The 17,406-nt window shown below is 45.2% G+C and overlaps 1 protein-coding gene across 1 annotated transcript in view; it reads right to left on the bottom strand.

Annotated features, from left to right (window-relative positions):
- LOC144728664 (cell adhesion molecule 2-like) overlaps positions 1-17,406 on the bottom strand; it is a 140,506-nt gene that overhangs the window by 13,368 nt on the left and 109,732 nt on the right. Inside the window, exons 5-8 of the mRNA XM_078608248.1 lie at positions 14,776-14,943; positions 13,117-13,207; positions 11,127-11,299; positions 4,314-4,439 (exon numbers count right to left, since the gene is read on the bottom strand). Coding sequence (XP_078464374.1) covers positions 4,314-4,439; positions 11,127-11,299; positions 13,117-13,207; positions 14,776-14,943 — 558 coding nt within the window. The remainder of the gene's footprint in view (positions 1-4,313; positions 4,440-11,126; positions 11,300-13,116; positions 13,208-14,775; positions 14,944-17,406) is intronic.

The raw sequence follows: 17,406 nt of genomic DNA, 5'->3' as shown, positions 1-17,406 counted from the left end.
ATGTCATTGTTTTCAGTAAAACGTTTGAGGAACACCTCCGGCGATTGAGAGGGGTGTTCTTGCGAATGCGATCGGCTAAGTTGAAATTTAAACCGGCCAAATGTCACCTCCTTCGTAGGTCCGTTAGATACTTGGGTCACATTGTCGATTCTTCGGGGATCTCCACCGATCCCGCGAAGACGGATTGTGTCGGTTCATGGCCGACACCTACGTCCGTTTCCGACGTGCGTAGTTTCATCGGGTTTGCTTCTTATTATCGGCGGTTCGTTGAGCACTTCGCCACTATTGCAAAACCCTTGCACGCTCTAACGGCGAAAGGAGTGAAGTTCAAATGGGGACCGGAGGAGGAGGCCGCGTTTCGCTCCCTCCGGGACGCCTTGGTGGGTGCCCCACCCTTGTGTTATCCCGATTTTGCCAGTCCCTTTTTGCTGGACACGGATGCTAGCAACACGGGCATTGGGGGGGTGCTATCCCAAGTCGTTGGGGGTGTCGAAAGAGTTGTCGCCTACGGTAGTAGGGTGTTGTCTCCGGCGGAGCAGCGCTACTGTGTCACCCGTCGCGAGCTGCTTGCCATTGTTTTTTTTGTGCAGCAGTTTAGGCCATATCTGTATGGTCGTCACTTTACAGTCCGAACGGACCACGCGGCGCTACAGTATTCATTGAGGGTCGCCCAGCCCTCGGGCCAGTTGTCGCGTTGGTTGGAAGTCCTCCAGGACTATCAGTTTACGACTACGTACCGTAAGGGGTTGCGACACACGAATGCCGATTGCTTGTCGCGGTTGTTGCCTTGTGATGAATGCGCGTGTTTGTCGGGATCGGCGCGCTGTAAACCGACGCTTGCGGGGGAGATAGGGGCACTGGCTGCGACAGCGGGCGCACCGAGTGGGGATGATTCCACTGCCGCTCAGGGTCGGGACTCGCTGCTCTCGCTGTCGCTCAGCGAATGGGGCCGCCTCCAGATGGCGGACAGCTCGCTGCTAGCATTGCGCCGCAAGGTTGGGGGTCCCGAGGGGGACCAGGAGCGTACCGGCTCCTATGTACTTGAGCGGGGCGTGTTATTAAAATGGGACAGTTTGTCCCGGCGGAACGCACTCGTGGTGCCTTCCGCTGTGAGGGGGAGGGTTGTCTTGGCGGCACACGAACGCCTCTTGCACTTGGGAGTTAACAAAACGCTTGCCCTGCTTCAGCGTGACTATTACTGGCCGGGAATGGGAAGTGATGTGGTGCATATTCTGAAGGGGTGCGTTGAGTGCGCCAGGCGTAAACCACCGGCCGTGGCAGCTAATCCACCGCTGCAATCTATTCAGGTCTCGCGTACCAACGAGCTCGTGGCACTCGATATTTTGGGGCCCTTCCCAGTCACGCCGAGAGGGAATAAATATTTGTTAGTGGGGGTCGAATACTTTACCCGATGGCCTATGGCGTGGCCTCTCGCTAACCAGTCGGCAGCGGCTGTGACGGATGCCTTCGTCCAGGGCTATGTCCTGGACAAGGGGGCTCCCGAACGCCTGCTGACCGACCAAGGTAAAAATTTTTCGAGTAAATTGTTGCAAGAGGTGTGCGATCTGTTGGGTACCAAGAAGGTGCGTACCTCCCCGTACCACCCGCAGACTGACGGGATGGTGGAGAGACTCCACAAAACCTTGACTTCCATGCTGTGCCAGCAGGTGTGCGAGGCACATGTAGATTGGGACCTGCAGGTCCCGGGAGTCCTTGCCGCGTATAGAATGGCCCCCCATGCAGCTACGGGGTTTTCCCCATTCTATTTGATGTACGGTCGGGAAGCTGACCCGCCAATAGAAACGCAACTTGGCCTGTCCGCTCCACGAACTAATTCTAATTTGGCAGAACATATTAAGTTTAATATTCATAAGCTGACAGAGGCGAGGGAGGCCGCACGGCTTAATTCGCGGGCTCGCCAAATTGCTAATGAACGGTTGCGGGCACGGAAGGTGTCCATGCACGAATGGAAACCAGGTGACAGGGCCTGGCTGCATTGCCCTCAGGCACCCTTGGCTACGTCGCCTAAATTGTTGAGACCGTGGAGGGGACCCGTGGAGGTCGTGCGCGTTGCACGGCCCCAGTGCGTTCAGATAAAGTGGGGAAAGCGCCGGTGGTACGTTCACCCCTCCCGACTGAAACCGTTCTCGCCTCCATATGGCCTCCCCTTGTGTCGTGATGGCCGGGCGTGTGACGTGACCGGCGACCCAGAGGGGGAAATGTCTCTGCCTGATCCACACGTATTGTCGCCTGATCTGCTCCCAGGTGTCTCGGAACTGACAGCTGCCGATCACCGGCGGCCGGATCTCCGCGGCGGGGCCGGCCCTTTCAGGCCCGTTCCGCGCCGTCTGGAGCGGCCGGAACCGCCGGACGGTCGTCAGTGTCCCGCCCCATACGATGGACCAGCCAGACGGACTCGCGCCAGGTCGTGCTACTTTGCATGACCTGCCTCGTGAGGAGTCGGGGCAGCTGGAGCGCCTCGTCACTGCGTGTAGTCGCAGGGACGTGGGGCGCGTTCGTTCGTATTTACTCGTATCGTGTTATTGTTGACTTTTCGCGTTCATTGTCAATCTGTACATAGTTATTCTTGTTGTTGTTGTTGTTGTGTTATGTTACGGGGCACACTCGGGGGGTTATGGGGTTTTTTTTTGTTGGTTGTCGTTTTATCGTCGTGGTTGGTTGTTGTTAGCAGCCGGGCCGGCTGCGAGCTATGTGGGAGGGGGTGATGTAGTGGTGATACGCGCTGGGTGTATATGTCGTGTGCCAGCGCGTATGTACGGGTGTGCGTGTGGTGACGCGCGCTGACGGGGAGGAGCAGGCGTCAGTGCGCGGGTGGGGGTAGTGCTGCTGATTGGCTGTGTGCCGGTGACGCGCCCAGAGGGAGTGATCGGGTAGCAGCGCGGTGTGATTGGTCGGAGAGTGGAAACACGCGCTGAGCGGAACCGGATCGGGGGGATAGCGCGTGGGGATTGGGTAACGGAGGAGCGGTGCCGACGTTGAGGTCCGCATCCGCTCCGTCTCCCGGGAAGAAGGGGTATATAAGGTGATGCACAGAGGAGCAAGGGGCAGAAGTGGAACCATCTAAGAATGAAGACGAAGGTGTAGAGATAGAGCCCGGAGAGGGAGAGAAATGGAGAGTAGAAGAGAGTAAGGTATAGTGTGTAGCCAGCGAGATAGAAAGGTCTACACGAGCTGAGTAATGTATAGTGTGTAGCCAGCGAGATAGAAAGGTCTACACGAGCTGAGTAATGTATAGTGTGTAGCCAGCGAGATAGAAAGGTCTACACGAGCTGAGTAATGTATAGTGTGTAGCCAGCGAGATAGAAAGGTCTACACGAGCTGAGTAATGTATAGTGGGTAGCCAGCGAGATAGAAAGGTCTGCACGAGCCGAGTATGCATACGGTGTAGCCAGCGAGATAGAACGGTCTGCACGAGCCGAGTATGCATACGGTGTAGCCAGCGAGAGAGAACGGTCTGCACGAGCCGAGTATGCATACGGTGTAGCCAGCGAGAGAGAACGGTCTGCACGAGCCGGGTATGCATACGGTGTAGCCAGCGAGAGAGAGGAGAGTGTAGCAGAGGCGCAGAGTCTACACGAGGCGAGAGAGGAGTGTAGCCGAGGCGCGGAGTCTACACGAGGCACAGAGAGCCGGCAGCACAGAATCCTGAGTCAAGAGAAGTGCGGTGTGAAGAAGAGAGGCCACGCGTTGTATTGTTACAAGTCAAGATTTAATAAAAGAAGTGTGTTCCCGTCAAGGAGTTTCCTGCCGTCATTTTCCAATACTTCACTTGTATAGCTCATGATAGACTTCTTCCCTAATGGAAAAGCAAATCCGCTGTGGCTTGTGTGTTTCTCTCAAACACACATGCAGACACACACACTCATGCACATGTGCACGATCGCATACACACATGAAATGTAAAATAATCTCCCTTTAGCCTGATAGGCCAAAAGTGTACACACTCTTAGTGAGGACCTATTAAGGCCTCTTATGACAGACACAGGGGCATGGCAATGCCTCCACACTATTCCACCACCTTTATCTACATGATGCACCAAGCATTCATTCAAGGTTGAGTTGATATAGTGAGCATTGAAGAGTAGGCGAAATCCCCTCTGAAGGAGCTTTGCAGTACTCCCGCTCGTGCAGGCCCTTCCACCAGCAGTGAAGTGAATGCTTTCGAGCAGATTTATATTCCACGTGCCACAAATAATGTTGGCATGAATTTGGTCATGGGCTATAGCTGGTAGAAATTTGTGAAATTAAATGCATGAAAGCATCTTTTTGTGGCAGACGTGTGGGTTTCTCACCTTTCTGTCTTCCAAAGTAGTGCGTTAGAACGATGAGGAGGCAAAGAGTGATGAAGAGAACAACTGCCACTACACCTCCAATCACTGCCTGGTCTGTCCCAATCTGGGCTGCGAATGTTGCTTGATCTGCAATAAATAAATCATCATCGTCATTATTATTTAGGTAAATTCATCACTGTCATCATTTAGGGCTATTCATTACGATCACCGACAACACCATCAATATTTGTTCATATTCAAGATCCGAGGACTAAATATTTCAGTTTGAATTCCACGTGAACATCTCAATGAAATTCAGAAGTAATTCTGTGATGTCATCTATCTTATCCTCCCATGCTATTCGTAATATAGATTCCTTTGTTCCGTGATATGAGGCTAATAGTGCAAATATAATTATTTTAGTGAATAAAAACACAGGTATTTGTAAAACGTTACATTACCCAGTGACCTGAGTTTGATTCCCAGCCACGGCTAACATCAGTCGCGGGTGATATCTGAGCCAGGCTTAGGCTTCCCATTTAATGAAAAATCAGCACTGGTGAAGTATTTTCAAACATCCCCAGGAATGACACTGAATGGAGAGAATTTCATCCAGCAAGGGATTGACAAAGACATATGCAAATTTTCGTGGAAATGATGCTGTGGTAAGTTAACAGTGGCCATCCTATGGGAGGGACGACCCCATCAGGGGATTATGGAATTCCTGCCACTGCTTCATCTAGGAATGGAAGGGGGCTCGCTGGAAGACTTCATAGGAGGAGCAACTCGGGTTAAACTCTGACGGTGGGTGCTGATGTGTGAGCTTCCTTGGCTTCACCACAGGAGAAAAGCGCCGCTCAAATGACTTGATGTAACGAGACAATTTAACTTTGACTTTTTGTTTAACGAACTCTACATGGGGTCTTCCATTTACGATGGCAAATAAGCCACATCCCATTTAGGCTGTTGTTTAGAATTTGGCCAACATTTTTTTTACAAAGTTGTCATTTCTCACAGCTAAGAAAATGTATAAAGGTGTAACAAGTCATCAAAATGGAAACTAAAACTGTAATATGCTCTACGTTTCTGCAAAACATTTGATAGCAATATATCCAGCAGCTGCAATCTCTATTCCACACGTTTCATGCCTTTTTTCAGTTTTGTTTCAAGTTGCAGTTGTGGCAGGAATGAGAACAGTGCCTATCGAATGTTATCACCGGCATATTATCACCGTCTCAAACTGATAAAAATCCATACGCTAGAAATTGATGGAAAAGTGATGAAATGTAAGACTGCCAAGGACAAAAGGGGCTTAAATGCAGGTTGTGTGTGTGCATAGAGATCCCCCATGGACTAAGATAATTGGCCAGATTCGGCAAGAGACTGAACCCAATATTTTAGCGAATGTGGTGGCTATTTGGTATAGCAATTGACCTCGGAGCATATGTCTTATGCCTATTATTACACCCACCAGGCCATTATCTTTTACAATATGGCAAATTATACTTTGGAGGAGGGTTAAATTGATGTAGGAGGCTGTTAGGTTGCACATTTTTAATGTGTGACCAATCTTAATGTAGCTCTGTGCAAAATTAATATGGCATGAAAAAGACACTGCAGAGCATTGTTGGAATACCTATGTGGACTGTCATTGTGTACGTAACACACCTGGGATGTGTCTTCCCAGGTTCGGAATTCAATCTCTCTTCTGAACAGTTTCATGAATAACTAAAATAGTGTTTGTTCACGTCTGTGTGTATTCGCAAGCGACCGGCAGCGTAATGTTTAGCGTGTTGCGCTATGAATTCGACCACCAGAGTTTGATTCCTACTCACAGCGAACATCAGTGAGAATTATCTGAACCGGTTCTGGGCCTCCTCTAGGTCCACTCAGCCTCGAATTAGTACCTGGTGTAGTGTGTAAACATCGTCAGGCGTGGTGCTGGCTATCCACCCCCTCGTGTGCCGTTCTGGGATTCACATTTGCTCGCTAATGCACTTGCCCAACTTTATGTTGAGGCTACTCGGGGAATCTTTGTCTTGTATGAGCAGGCACCACTCAAAGCTGCCAGCATTTCCCAGTGTAGCCAACACTCGAGGGCCGATGTCTGCACACCCTACCGAGTATTTATTTATGGCAGAGTTGACTAAGAGGAAGTCCGTGGACAGATTCTGACACCACTTGCAAATTATGTACACGACCGGGAATTACAGCCACATGATGATGCTGTGGTTTGCATACTGTGTTGGAATGCTTACACCCTGGGTTTAAATGCAAGCGAGGTAAACCATCAATTAGGTTTGTGTGTGAACTCAACCTCTGCCTCTTCAACTCAAATAAATGAATTGTGAACCCAGCAATTCAGGCTGGAGTCCTGGTTATGCACAATCGCAGAAAGTGGTGTCTGAGATTTTCTTGGGGTACACTTTAGGTGGACGCAGCCCTGAACGAATACTTGGCTCTAATTGTGTGACGTGCCAGAGAGGTTGCGCGTTTGCCACTTGAGGCAGAGGTTCATGGGTCAAACCCAGCATCCACCCTGGTTAATACTGCAGGTGTATACACCGTAAAATACACTTCACACTGGATGTTAAAGATTTCGCTAGTATAAAATAGTAGGCGCTCGATAAAAAAATATCTTGCCAAATTACTGAAAAAAAGTGCATAGCAACATTACCCCATACTGGCAGACTCGTCTCGTCTGTGAAACATTGTGCCTCAGTCATAGCCTTGTGGTATGAGACTGACACGAATATTAAACGTACTAAATGATAACAGTAATTATTATCACCCAAGAAACAAAATGGGGAATTAGATTGCTGGCCACTTGTGCCATTCTGGCCTCATTAGGAACTCACTAACAGCACTGCTATCTTTGGCCTGTAATGCTAAGCAGAGGATATTAGTCTCCGTGTGTACTGGAGTCATGCTGCAGTGATTCACACACTGCATTCCTAAACATATAAAACTTCGGTGAAATGTGAATCGGGAAATTACCTCAGCCTCCCTTACGTCGACTTAGCCCTAATTAAACATTCATGGTAATGTGTTAACATTCGCCCAAAGGGAACAGAATTGGCTATGTGTGGTGCTGGAAGTGGTTTTGTCTTGTGCCAAGCCAGCCTTAATAGGTGCTTACTAACAGCAATTGCCACAGCCGCTTGCATGGCTATGTGGAGGATTACTTTGTTTCATTGGGCTATATACCATGGTTAGATGCAAGATTGCTTGTGGCTCTTGCGTTTAAATCCACCAGCAACAAAAATAATAATTACCTTTTATATATGCGTCGTAAATGGAAAACTGCATCTCACAATGCTGTACAAGACAACAGCAAAATAATCGTTCATATATATTGCCCCTTGCAAAAAAAAAACATAGCTCACCCAAACCAAGGTCAACTCAATTTACTATGAACGAGAATCAAATGGTATCCCTGCTCAAACAAGCATGGGGCAATGCTCATCTCCATTGGCAACCCTGAGAGAGAAGTGGGAATTCCACATCGTCAAGTTGGGGGAGCAGTTGTTGCATTTGTAATGCGGGCGTAAACGGCTTCGCGGATATGACGTCATGGGGGGAGGAGTTAGGTCACGTGGGAGAGAGGGGTGAGGTCTTAAGGGAGAGATACCGGAAGAGACGGGAGAGTGTGGGAGACAGAGTTAGAGTGAGGCCACGCAGGGCGGAGGTCGAGGAGTGGCGAGATCGCCACATACACGGAGGGTAAGACTTGGCACCGTCGGCCAGCGGTGACCAAGCACGGAGGAACGACGGGCAGCGGTGGAGCTGCAGTGAGGGCAGCGGTGGGGCTGCAGTGAGGGCAGCCGGAGGACTGCACAGGGGATCTGCAGCGGAGCTGCAGAGGTGTGGAGGCTACGGAAGCGAGAGCAGCTATGGAGCTGCCAAGGGGAGAGCTCTGAGCGAGGGCCGTGCGGGAAAAGTGTAAGAACCCGAATAAAGGACAACGGAGACAGAACCAGGATCGAGTCCCTTATTACACATAGGATCACCATTGTTTACTTCCCACAATAGAGTTTTATCTGCCCGGATGAATGATGGGCTGTGTCTACCCCCAGCGGAAATTTCACTCACCACTTTGCGACTGTGAGCCAAGTGCTCTAACTAGAATGTCAACCATCATCACTTTGACTTTGATGAAGTAAAATCCCCCGAGTGGGACATCACCATTGGCTCTCTTATTCGTGGGCTCTTGCCCGGCATAGGAATATGGAATTTCCACCGATGGCTCAGAGCCACTCATGGAGGACCGCACGATTCCATGCTTAGTAGAGCAGAGGTACACTTATTTATATATTTAACAGCACAGGACCAGCATTTGTTTTAGTTAGCTAATGGAAATGTAAAGAGTTTGTAAAATATAACATCTAAATTGTACTTTTTTTGTAAGTAAAGGTCATATAATATAAAGGAAGTAACCAATGTCATTAAAATTATTCAATTTGTAACTTTGCAAACATTAAACTGTACCGCACATGGAGGAAGCTGGTCACATAAGCCTCTTTTACGGTCATTATTTATGCACAACCATAATTTTATCTTCCCACAAGAAGATTACTTACGACTTGTGTGATATAATACACCATATTACTTTTGCATATACTCTAATTTATGTAGCCTAGAGAAATTAGATTTTTAAAAGCTGATATATTAACATCCAGCTGATCCAAAGTTTATTCAAATGGATGACCATGGAAGTGTGATAAAGAAACCAACTTTATTTTATAATGTTTGCAAACAATTAATTGGAAATGAGAATAATATAATATCAGCAGCAACAACAACAGTAAGTTTGCATTTTTATTATTTGGAGCTCAAATGATAGTAATGCATGTGTTTGTGTGTGTTTAATGCTGAGTTTATGAGATGCAAGACGTTGATCCGGAATTCACAGCACAGAGAACTGGCCAAGAATTGTTGTGGTCAGAATTATTGGCTCATAACGGGACTGTAAAAATGAAATTCCTGGTCACGAGCCATTGTATGTATGCATATTGAACTTCTTTCACACCGTACATAGCCAAACGTGATAATTTAAGGTGCTCATTGATCTCTCCTGCACTAATACCACGAGTACCCCTTGGTGGGAAGTCATCATTCATTGTCCTATGGTAAATAACCTTATTTTTCCACAGGAATGCGTAATATTCACCATTGGCTAAGGGATACCAATGGAGATGGTCACTACCCGATTCGCATTTGAGAGGGTAAACATTTCCCCCTTTGTTGATGAACTACACGTGAATGATTATGTTGATAATCACAACCCAATTTGATTATCTGTGCATTTGGGAATGATAACTTGTAATGATAATATTTATGCAATTTCCAATGCGCGCAATATTTTACAGACGTAGATGACCGTGACTCTGAAGTGCGGAGTAACCCCCACAGTTTAATGTGAAGAAACTTCAATAGGAGTATCCATCTCATATGTGTTGGCTGCCCTAAGTCAGTCGTAGAAACTCCACGTCCCTATGGCAAAATGCAGTCCATTCTTACTAAAATTACTGTTAATGTCACAGAGTGGTACTAATTGTATCGATCCCAGATAGCTGATGGGAAGAGTTTATCTCGAGGTTGAGTTGGTATTTGTAACCTTCTAACTGTCAGTTGAGTTCTTTATTCGGAATGCCAGTCGTGACGCTGCTTACTATATATATCAAAACAACTCCTGCAGGAAACTCGCACTGGGAAAGTTGAGTAAATAAAGAGATTGTAATTAGGAGACATTGCAAAGTTGGTCTTACATTGGTGAACACTTGTCTTGATTTACATTTCACGCCCCAAGGGTGTGATCCCATTTTGCTATTTTAACAGTTTGACGTGATTTATACGAGAGCTGATATTTTAACTCTGTGTGCCACCACCATCAATCATTCATGTAAGCAGCATCCATGTGGTGCAAGAACTTGTGAAACTGTGCTTGCACATCGACGTTCTAATTTCACATCAGAGGTAAATCGTTGCTGACATGTTATATAATCTTTAACATTGCTCATTGCACAATATTGCACGCTTGCAAGGGTTACTTACAAACGTACATTATTTCTCATTACTGATTACTTGTAATTGTTTGGTATTTTCAGAGTAGTTTAATCTGAATCATTTCCAGCATCGTACAGTACTATGACTGAACTGTAGAGTGCTGTGCCTGGATTTTAATTTGACAACCTTGATCTCTCACTCTGATGATTTCAAGTGCAACATCATATTGCTAAAAACGGTTGAGATATTGTTTCTTCAAGCTCACCAGTGAGCTGAAACAACAACTGGCACGGCAAACACGTGTGCACGTGACAATTTCATTTGTTTTATTATTTTGGGTGGTGGAGGGTCTTAACGGCACAAACTTGGTCAGATCATTGTAGGCTAACCCAAAAGTCAGTTACGAATCACGATGGTTGCAGGTGCACTAATGTAGCATGAGCTATCTTGTTTTACGTCTGTGCAAATACTGACGTACACATATTCCAGTAACCAACACCAATACCCGCCATTCGTCACTAAGTACCGGTGACGTCACCACGGCGCCTGTGCCAGTCCAGGTGAATTTTGAGGCCACGTGATGTGTCGAAGGCTCACATTAAAGTAACGCGCACGCACACACACACACACATACAAAACTGCTTGATGCAATCGAGATCATCGGCAATGTGAGTTGGTTCTAGCAAAGATCATCCTGATGTGTTTGCACACATTTCAAAAGCATAGTTCTCGTACGTATGAGAAGTATCACGTTTGCTGAAGTGTCTTTAAATGAGGACAAGGTAATACTGGTAGCCGTTCGGTCATGCGTTGGTATGCAGCACTCACCGCGCACGTATAGAGTGTACTCCTCCGCAGAATGGCCAATGTTGTTGAAACCTTCACACTTGTATGTCCCGTTGTCCGTTTTGTTGAGAGCGGTGATTACCAGTTTGTTCCCCAAAATCCTGGCTCGATCGGGCATCTCTCCATCTCTCCTCGCCCACTGAATGGAGCTTGGGCTGAACGTAAGAGGATTAGGAGATGGACATGTTAGCTAAAGCTTGGCAGGACGCCTAACGTTTTACTCAGACTTAGAAAATTGCAGGACTTATTGGGGACTTCGTGTACATTCCTATTGAATGTACTTTGGATAAAAAAACACATCTTGGGAAACAGTTGCTACTCCCATGAATCAAGTCAATTCCACATTCCTATAGCAGAGACTAGTATCTATACAGGACAACCCAGAAGGGCTTAAGAGGTGATCCCACCATTGGGTGTTTGTCACCACACCACCTGGCCAAATTAATTTATTATTTGCAAGGTGTATGCTGTTTATCACGAAAAAATACCCTCCGATTAACACTGAATGGCCTGATTATACACTTAATTTACAGCATACAGTGCACTTGGATAAAACTGCACCATTATTGAGTGGCGGTAGGGTTTCATCAGCCCTAATTAGTGCCTGTCTCAATGTCACAAGTTGATAATTAATACCAGATAATATTAAACCAAACATATTTTGTGATACCACGTTGGCAGTGGGGTGCATGGACGTGAGAAAAACTCAACCACTTCCAACAATAACACTGCCTTTTTGACTGTGTTAGGTTTTTCTTTTCCCAACAGAATATAGAATTGTGAGTTGCCTAAACAAGCACACGCACACGCAGACTCCACAATTAGCCTGATTGACTAGAGCTCACCCTCTCAGCAAGCACCTGAACAGTCTGGAACAGCACACAAAAGGGTTGAGTGGTCAGCAATGTGCCTGGCCACCTTTTTCTCTCGAGCGTTTGATGTTTACACACCACACCATGTACTTATTAAAGGTTGAGTCGACCTAGGGAAGGTCCATTCTAGGAACAAATACACGGCTGAGAATTGAATCCATGTGGGATTACAGCATAGTCCTGTACCCAACACACTATACACTGTCCCTCGCTCAGCCCTACACACACATCTATTTATACACATATATATCTGAGCGATGTTTTCACGGTTTTCAAATGAATTCGAAAAAAATCTGAGAGTTGAGTGTAAGTGCAACATTTTGGACGTTCCATTTCCTTATTTCGAATTGATCCGAAAACAAGTCATGACAGGGGGTAGCAGCACTTTCTTGATGTCACTTCCGAGAATTACCAATTAACAGTGATATCACGTGACATCGGGGTAACATCACTTTTAAAATCAGCTTGTCATGTAAATAATCTGAAAATCTGAACAAGATCCAAAATTGTCCTAAAAAAAATTCTGATATTTTTTTGCTTAATCCAAAACGAATCCTTAGTGTATATATATACACACACAATATCATATTTATAGCAAGCCAAGAAACACATAAAGTAGTTTGATATGCTTTATGTTTTGGCACACGTATGAATATTAATCATTTGCATATAAAAGCAGCGATAGCATTAGACTGCTGTGCGTCTTTCGAAAATAATTGCTCATGAGAAATACAATTTAAATTTGGACTCGCAGCATCTTTGGGAAAAAATATATAGTCGCTGTTTGAAATTGCGTGGCATCTGCACACTCTTATATGTAAACTCCAAATAATTGCATATTCATATATTTCATATATGCCATCAGAATGAATATCACTTCAAACTTCAAACAATAAAGTCCTATTGATGTGTAAACCTGAGCATTTTTCTGTAGACAATATACAGATGATGTTCGAAATCAGTTATGGCAAGTTTCAATGAAATCTTCATCAGACTTTCATCTCATTCTTCGTTTGATTCACTCTGGGAGTGTAATCGGTTTATCTCCAGATAAAGTTTCAAGCTGTGCGTTATCTGAAAAAGCAATCTGGCATCCTTACTTGGGGTTTCCTGTGGCAATACAACTTAATTCCATTGTGTCTCCTTCTTCAAATATATCGCTGGAGGGTGTTATGACCAGTCTTGGTTTATCTGCAAAACAAGACAAGTTGTTTAGGGCCTTGTTTATAGCAGCGTTTGATAAGATACATCTGGTTGCGTGGTGCTCTGGTCGCAGGTTCAAATCCTGTTTGGGGTTCGAATAGGCCAACATCCCTTCTGGAGGTCAGCAAGATGAAGATCACGTCGTGATATGTGAACGATGGCCATGGTATATATTGATTGGCCACTGAGATTGTAGAATGTAATTGTAGAAGTTATCCCGGAATTGTAGAATTTCCTTGGCTCAGGGCCACTGATGGAGATGAGCACGGGCTCCCCCATCGCTCTCTGGAGCAGGGAGCCACTTTGACGTTGATATAATGGAGTCTCAGCGCGTCTGGCACCGTTTCCAGAGCCACACTTGGGATTCACGTTGCCCCCGCCAAACCTTGCAATTCGTAAGGGACACAATCTCGCTCATGTAGTTCACCAAAGTCAAAGGGAAAAAAAAAGACCTGTCGTTTGACCACAGTCGATGGACCGTGATGTCATTGCCCCATGCCAAACGAGTGAAATTGTCCACCTTATAAAATGAGCATGGGGTGGTGCTCATTTCCATTCACGACCCAGGCCGAGTGGTAGGAATTTCACGTTTACTCAGCTCGTTCTCATCAGTGTATGTCCACATGAACGACATCACGTTGATTGCAGGTTAGTTTTTTAATTTCTCTTAGAAAATGGCGACAATATTGGAGACCAAGTGTGACCCTGCTAAAATATTCAATATAGTGGTGCTCATATCTAGCTGTGGCTAGTGGTAGACATTTCACTTTCCAATGCCAGGAGATATTATTGACTTCACACAAAGTGATACTATGACCCCATCACCCCCTCCCCTACAGCAACCTTTGTGAGTCAAGGGACCTGGTGAATATAGCATTTGTTTTTATGCTTTTGTGGAATTCCCGGCACTAGATGGAAATTATGACCTCCAAAGTAGCTACATGAATCAGGCCCAAGCACTCCGACTACAAAGCTACTGCAGATTCGATGGAAATTCCCAAGACCCAACCTGCCAACAGCATCGGAACGCATCAAGAATTATTTTGTGTTTTTCCGCCTATTCTCATTCCAATTGTGCTATCACTGTCACTTCACAAGAAGAAGTGTCCTTTGGGATCTCTTATGGGACAATGCAACCCTTCTTTTTGAAGTGCAGTCCACAGAAGTGGATACCACAGAGCTACCTCTCGAGATCCCTTCAAGTGAACCACGGTCCACACACAGTAAAGGGTAGAACTTCCCCCTTCGTTGCATGACAGTCAAACTGACAGGAAGATGGAATTTATCCACATTAAGTACAGAACGAAATTTAATTTGATGGTTTTATTGTGCGGTCGTTTGTGAGCCGCACTTGAGGACCTGGTTTAATCACAGGCTGCTGCCTGGATTCAAACCCAGGCTCTCATAGGTGCCGGCTTGGGGCTCTGACCTCTGAGCCACCCGATCACCTCGCTCGTCAAGAACGATGATAGCATGAGCCTGAGAAACGATTCGATCCAACCTGTTAAGTTTCATCGCGTTGTTATGGGACATTCATTCCTTGAATGAGTTCTTACATTGAACGTGGAGATCCTGTGAAGTCTGCAGCGGAGTTGTCCTCAAGGCAGGGTGGTCCATCTGGCATCTCACTGGAGTCATGTTGTCTACCCACTCCACTGTGATGTTCACGGTGCTGATCACGGTGAACGTTTTCTTGTTGCTGTCCTTTTTTTCACGCCTCTGACCTAGGGTGGAGGAAGCACGTACAAATAAAATGTAACTCTTCATACAAAATATATATGGAATACATTTTACCCGCACCGTTTGTTCTAGAAAGCAAACTCTACACCGGTTTTGACATTCACAGGCTTTTTAAACAAATGCTGCTGGGTTGTCCGATGTTATTGGCAAGAGCACCCCATCCAAACAATGAAGGCCCTGTTCAACACCAAAAGCAATGTTGTATATAAACTCATTATGCGTTGCTGTGGAGCACAATTGGTAGACGAATATTGTCGTGGGTTGTGCACATAGAGTTTCATCACAGTACAAAAAAACACCATCTGTATGCGCCACATATGGTGGTATTGTAAAGCTGAAACACATTACTGTTGTGTATGGGAGGAAACAAATAAATGTGTGGAATTAATTTAAAGCATCAAAGGAAGCAATTTGTCCTGAAAAACATCACAAAGTATCATATAAAATTGTCATTTAACTAAAGCAAGCCAATAGTAGGGCTTTCTTTGACCATACTTCACTATGCTGGTCAGTGTGGATTGATGAATGGGGAGAGAGCAACATAGGCTCTGATATCATTCAACACTGATGTTCGCCATGGCTGGGAATCTAACTCAGGTGAAATCGGTTCATAGTGCAGAATGCTAACAACGGTACCTCAATTGCACCCCAGGTTGAATGTATTCGTATACATGTTTACGCTGAGTAGAACATCTCTCCTTGTTTAAACCAGCATTGGGGCAGCACTCCATTCCACTGGGTTGGTCCTAAGTCATTGTTGGAAATTCTACATTGTCATTTACCTTCCAGTATTGACCTTGGATGGATGTGAGGCTAAGTCAAACCCCCCGACTGGGGATGAATTCAGAACCTTCCAGTTTTGCGATCAATCACCCCACAAGCAGCACCTTCCAGCCAGGCAGATATAGCTATCTCCACTATTGTATGCAACAACAATGAACACATTCATAACACTCTCATTGAATACACGACATGTACAATACATGTTAAAAATGGGAAATTAAATATACCATTGAAATGGTATTAATATGAGCAGAACAGACATGGATATTTCAGAGAAATATTGGACTGAAATGTTGTATTTGGATTGCAATTGCAAACGTTTGATATTCTAGAGACAGCAGTGTTGGCAGTACGAAGACAATGTTTTTCTGTGTAATAGTAACGAGCCGGATATAAAATGTGCAATCATTCACTGGTAAGAGGCTCATTATCAATGGGACATTTGCTCTGTAATGTATGTGCCGCACAAATAAGGACACCCTATGCCTAACTCGTGCTTATTCCACGAAGGGCCCAGTTTCAAAAGCCACTTCTGAGATAACATCACACTTTGAAGGCTGACCACGTTCAGTATATTCACAGCATGCAGGATGCTCACTGCAAACACCAAGCAGAATGAACGAAAGACAAATCCAAAGAAATTCCCACAAAATAAATGAAAATTATGTTATTGACCGCGTGTGGTCAGGCTCATCATTTCTGGACCTCAGACCATTGGTGTCAATGCCACATTATAGTGTGGGACCATATTATCCAAAGGACAACCGCTGCTGATGTCATATAAAGTGGAACTTTTTTTTATCCCAGAGGAATTATGGACCGATTCAATACACACATAAGCTTTGAACTCACAACTTTATTATTGTAAGTGACAATGGTGCCAGCTGTCTGGATCAAAATTCTATTGTATTTTATTTTGACTTATTGTTGAACGGAGCATCAGATCTATCTAATGTTTATATTCCACACTTTTCTGCACACCACGCTACAGTACAATCATGCTCGTGGATTCTGGCTTCTGAACGCACCTTAACGCATTAATTTATGCTTGCAATGTGTTTTGTGCCATCGTAAATTTATCTGGATATTTTCGGGCATGCTTTGCCATGCATGGATGGATGACTATGAGTGAATCTCTAAGTAGTGTGATATCCGTCCAATTAAAATATACATTGAATACGCTGTAGGGAGTGTCTGCATAATGAAAACTGAACTAAACTATTTATTATACCAGGTAATGTCCACTGAGCTATATAGCTCTATTTCAGAAGCGACTTGGCCACAAATTATAGCTCATCGAAGTGGCTTATCATGTGGAAAATTATAGCAGCCAAATACTTTGAACCCACATTTCTAAATGTGGAGGGAAAAACCGGAGGGTCCAGAAAAAAACCACGTGACCACACGGAGAACACGGAGAACATGTAAACTCCAAACATATAGGTGGCAGGGTCGGGATCAAACACATGATCTCCTGCATACCAGGCGATGTAGTTAACATCTCGCCACCGTGGCACCCCCAATTATTGAAGAAACAAAATGTAAACAGATATTTTTCCATAGCAATGAAACAAGTACTTCGTGGGCATCATAATAAACAAATTGTTGGGTCTACATTTGTTAACTAAGTTTTGTGAATAAGCATTTTCTGAATGCAACAGTTT

This window comes from Lampetra planeri, chromosome 29, assembly GCF_965212315.1.
Source record: "Lampetra planeri chromosome 29, kcLamPlan1.2.h2, whole genome shotgun sequence".
Lineage (NCBI taxonomy): Eukaryota > Metazoa > Chordata > Hyperoartia > Petromyzontiformes > Petromyzontidae > Lampetra > Lampetra planeri.
This window is presented reverse-complemented; position numbering and strand designations above follow the sequence as displayed.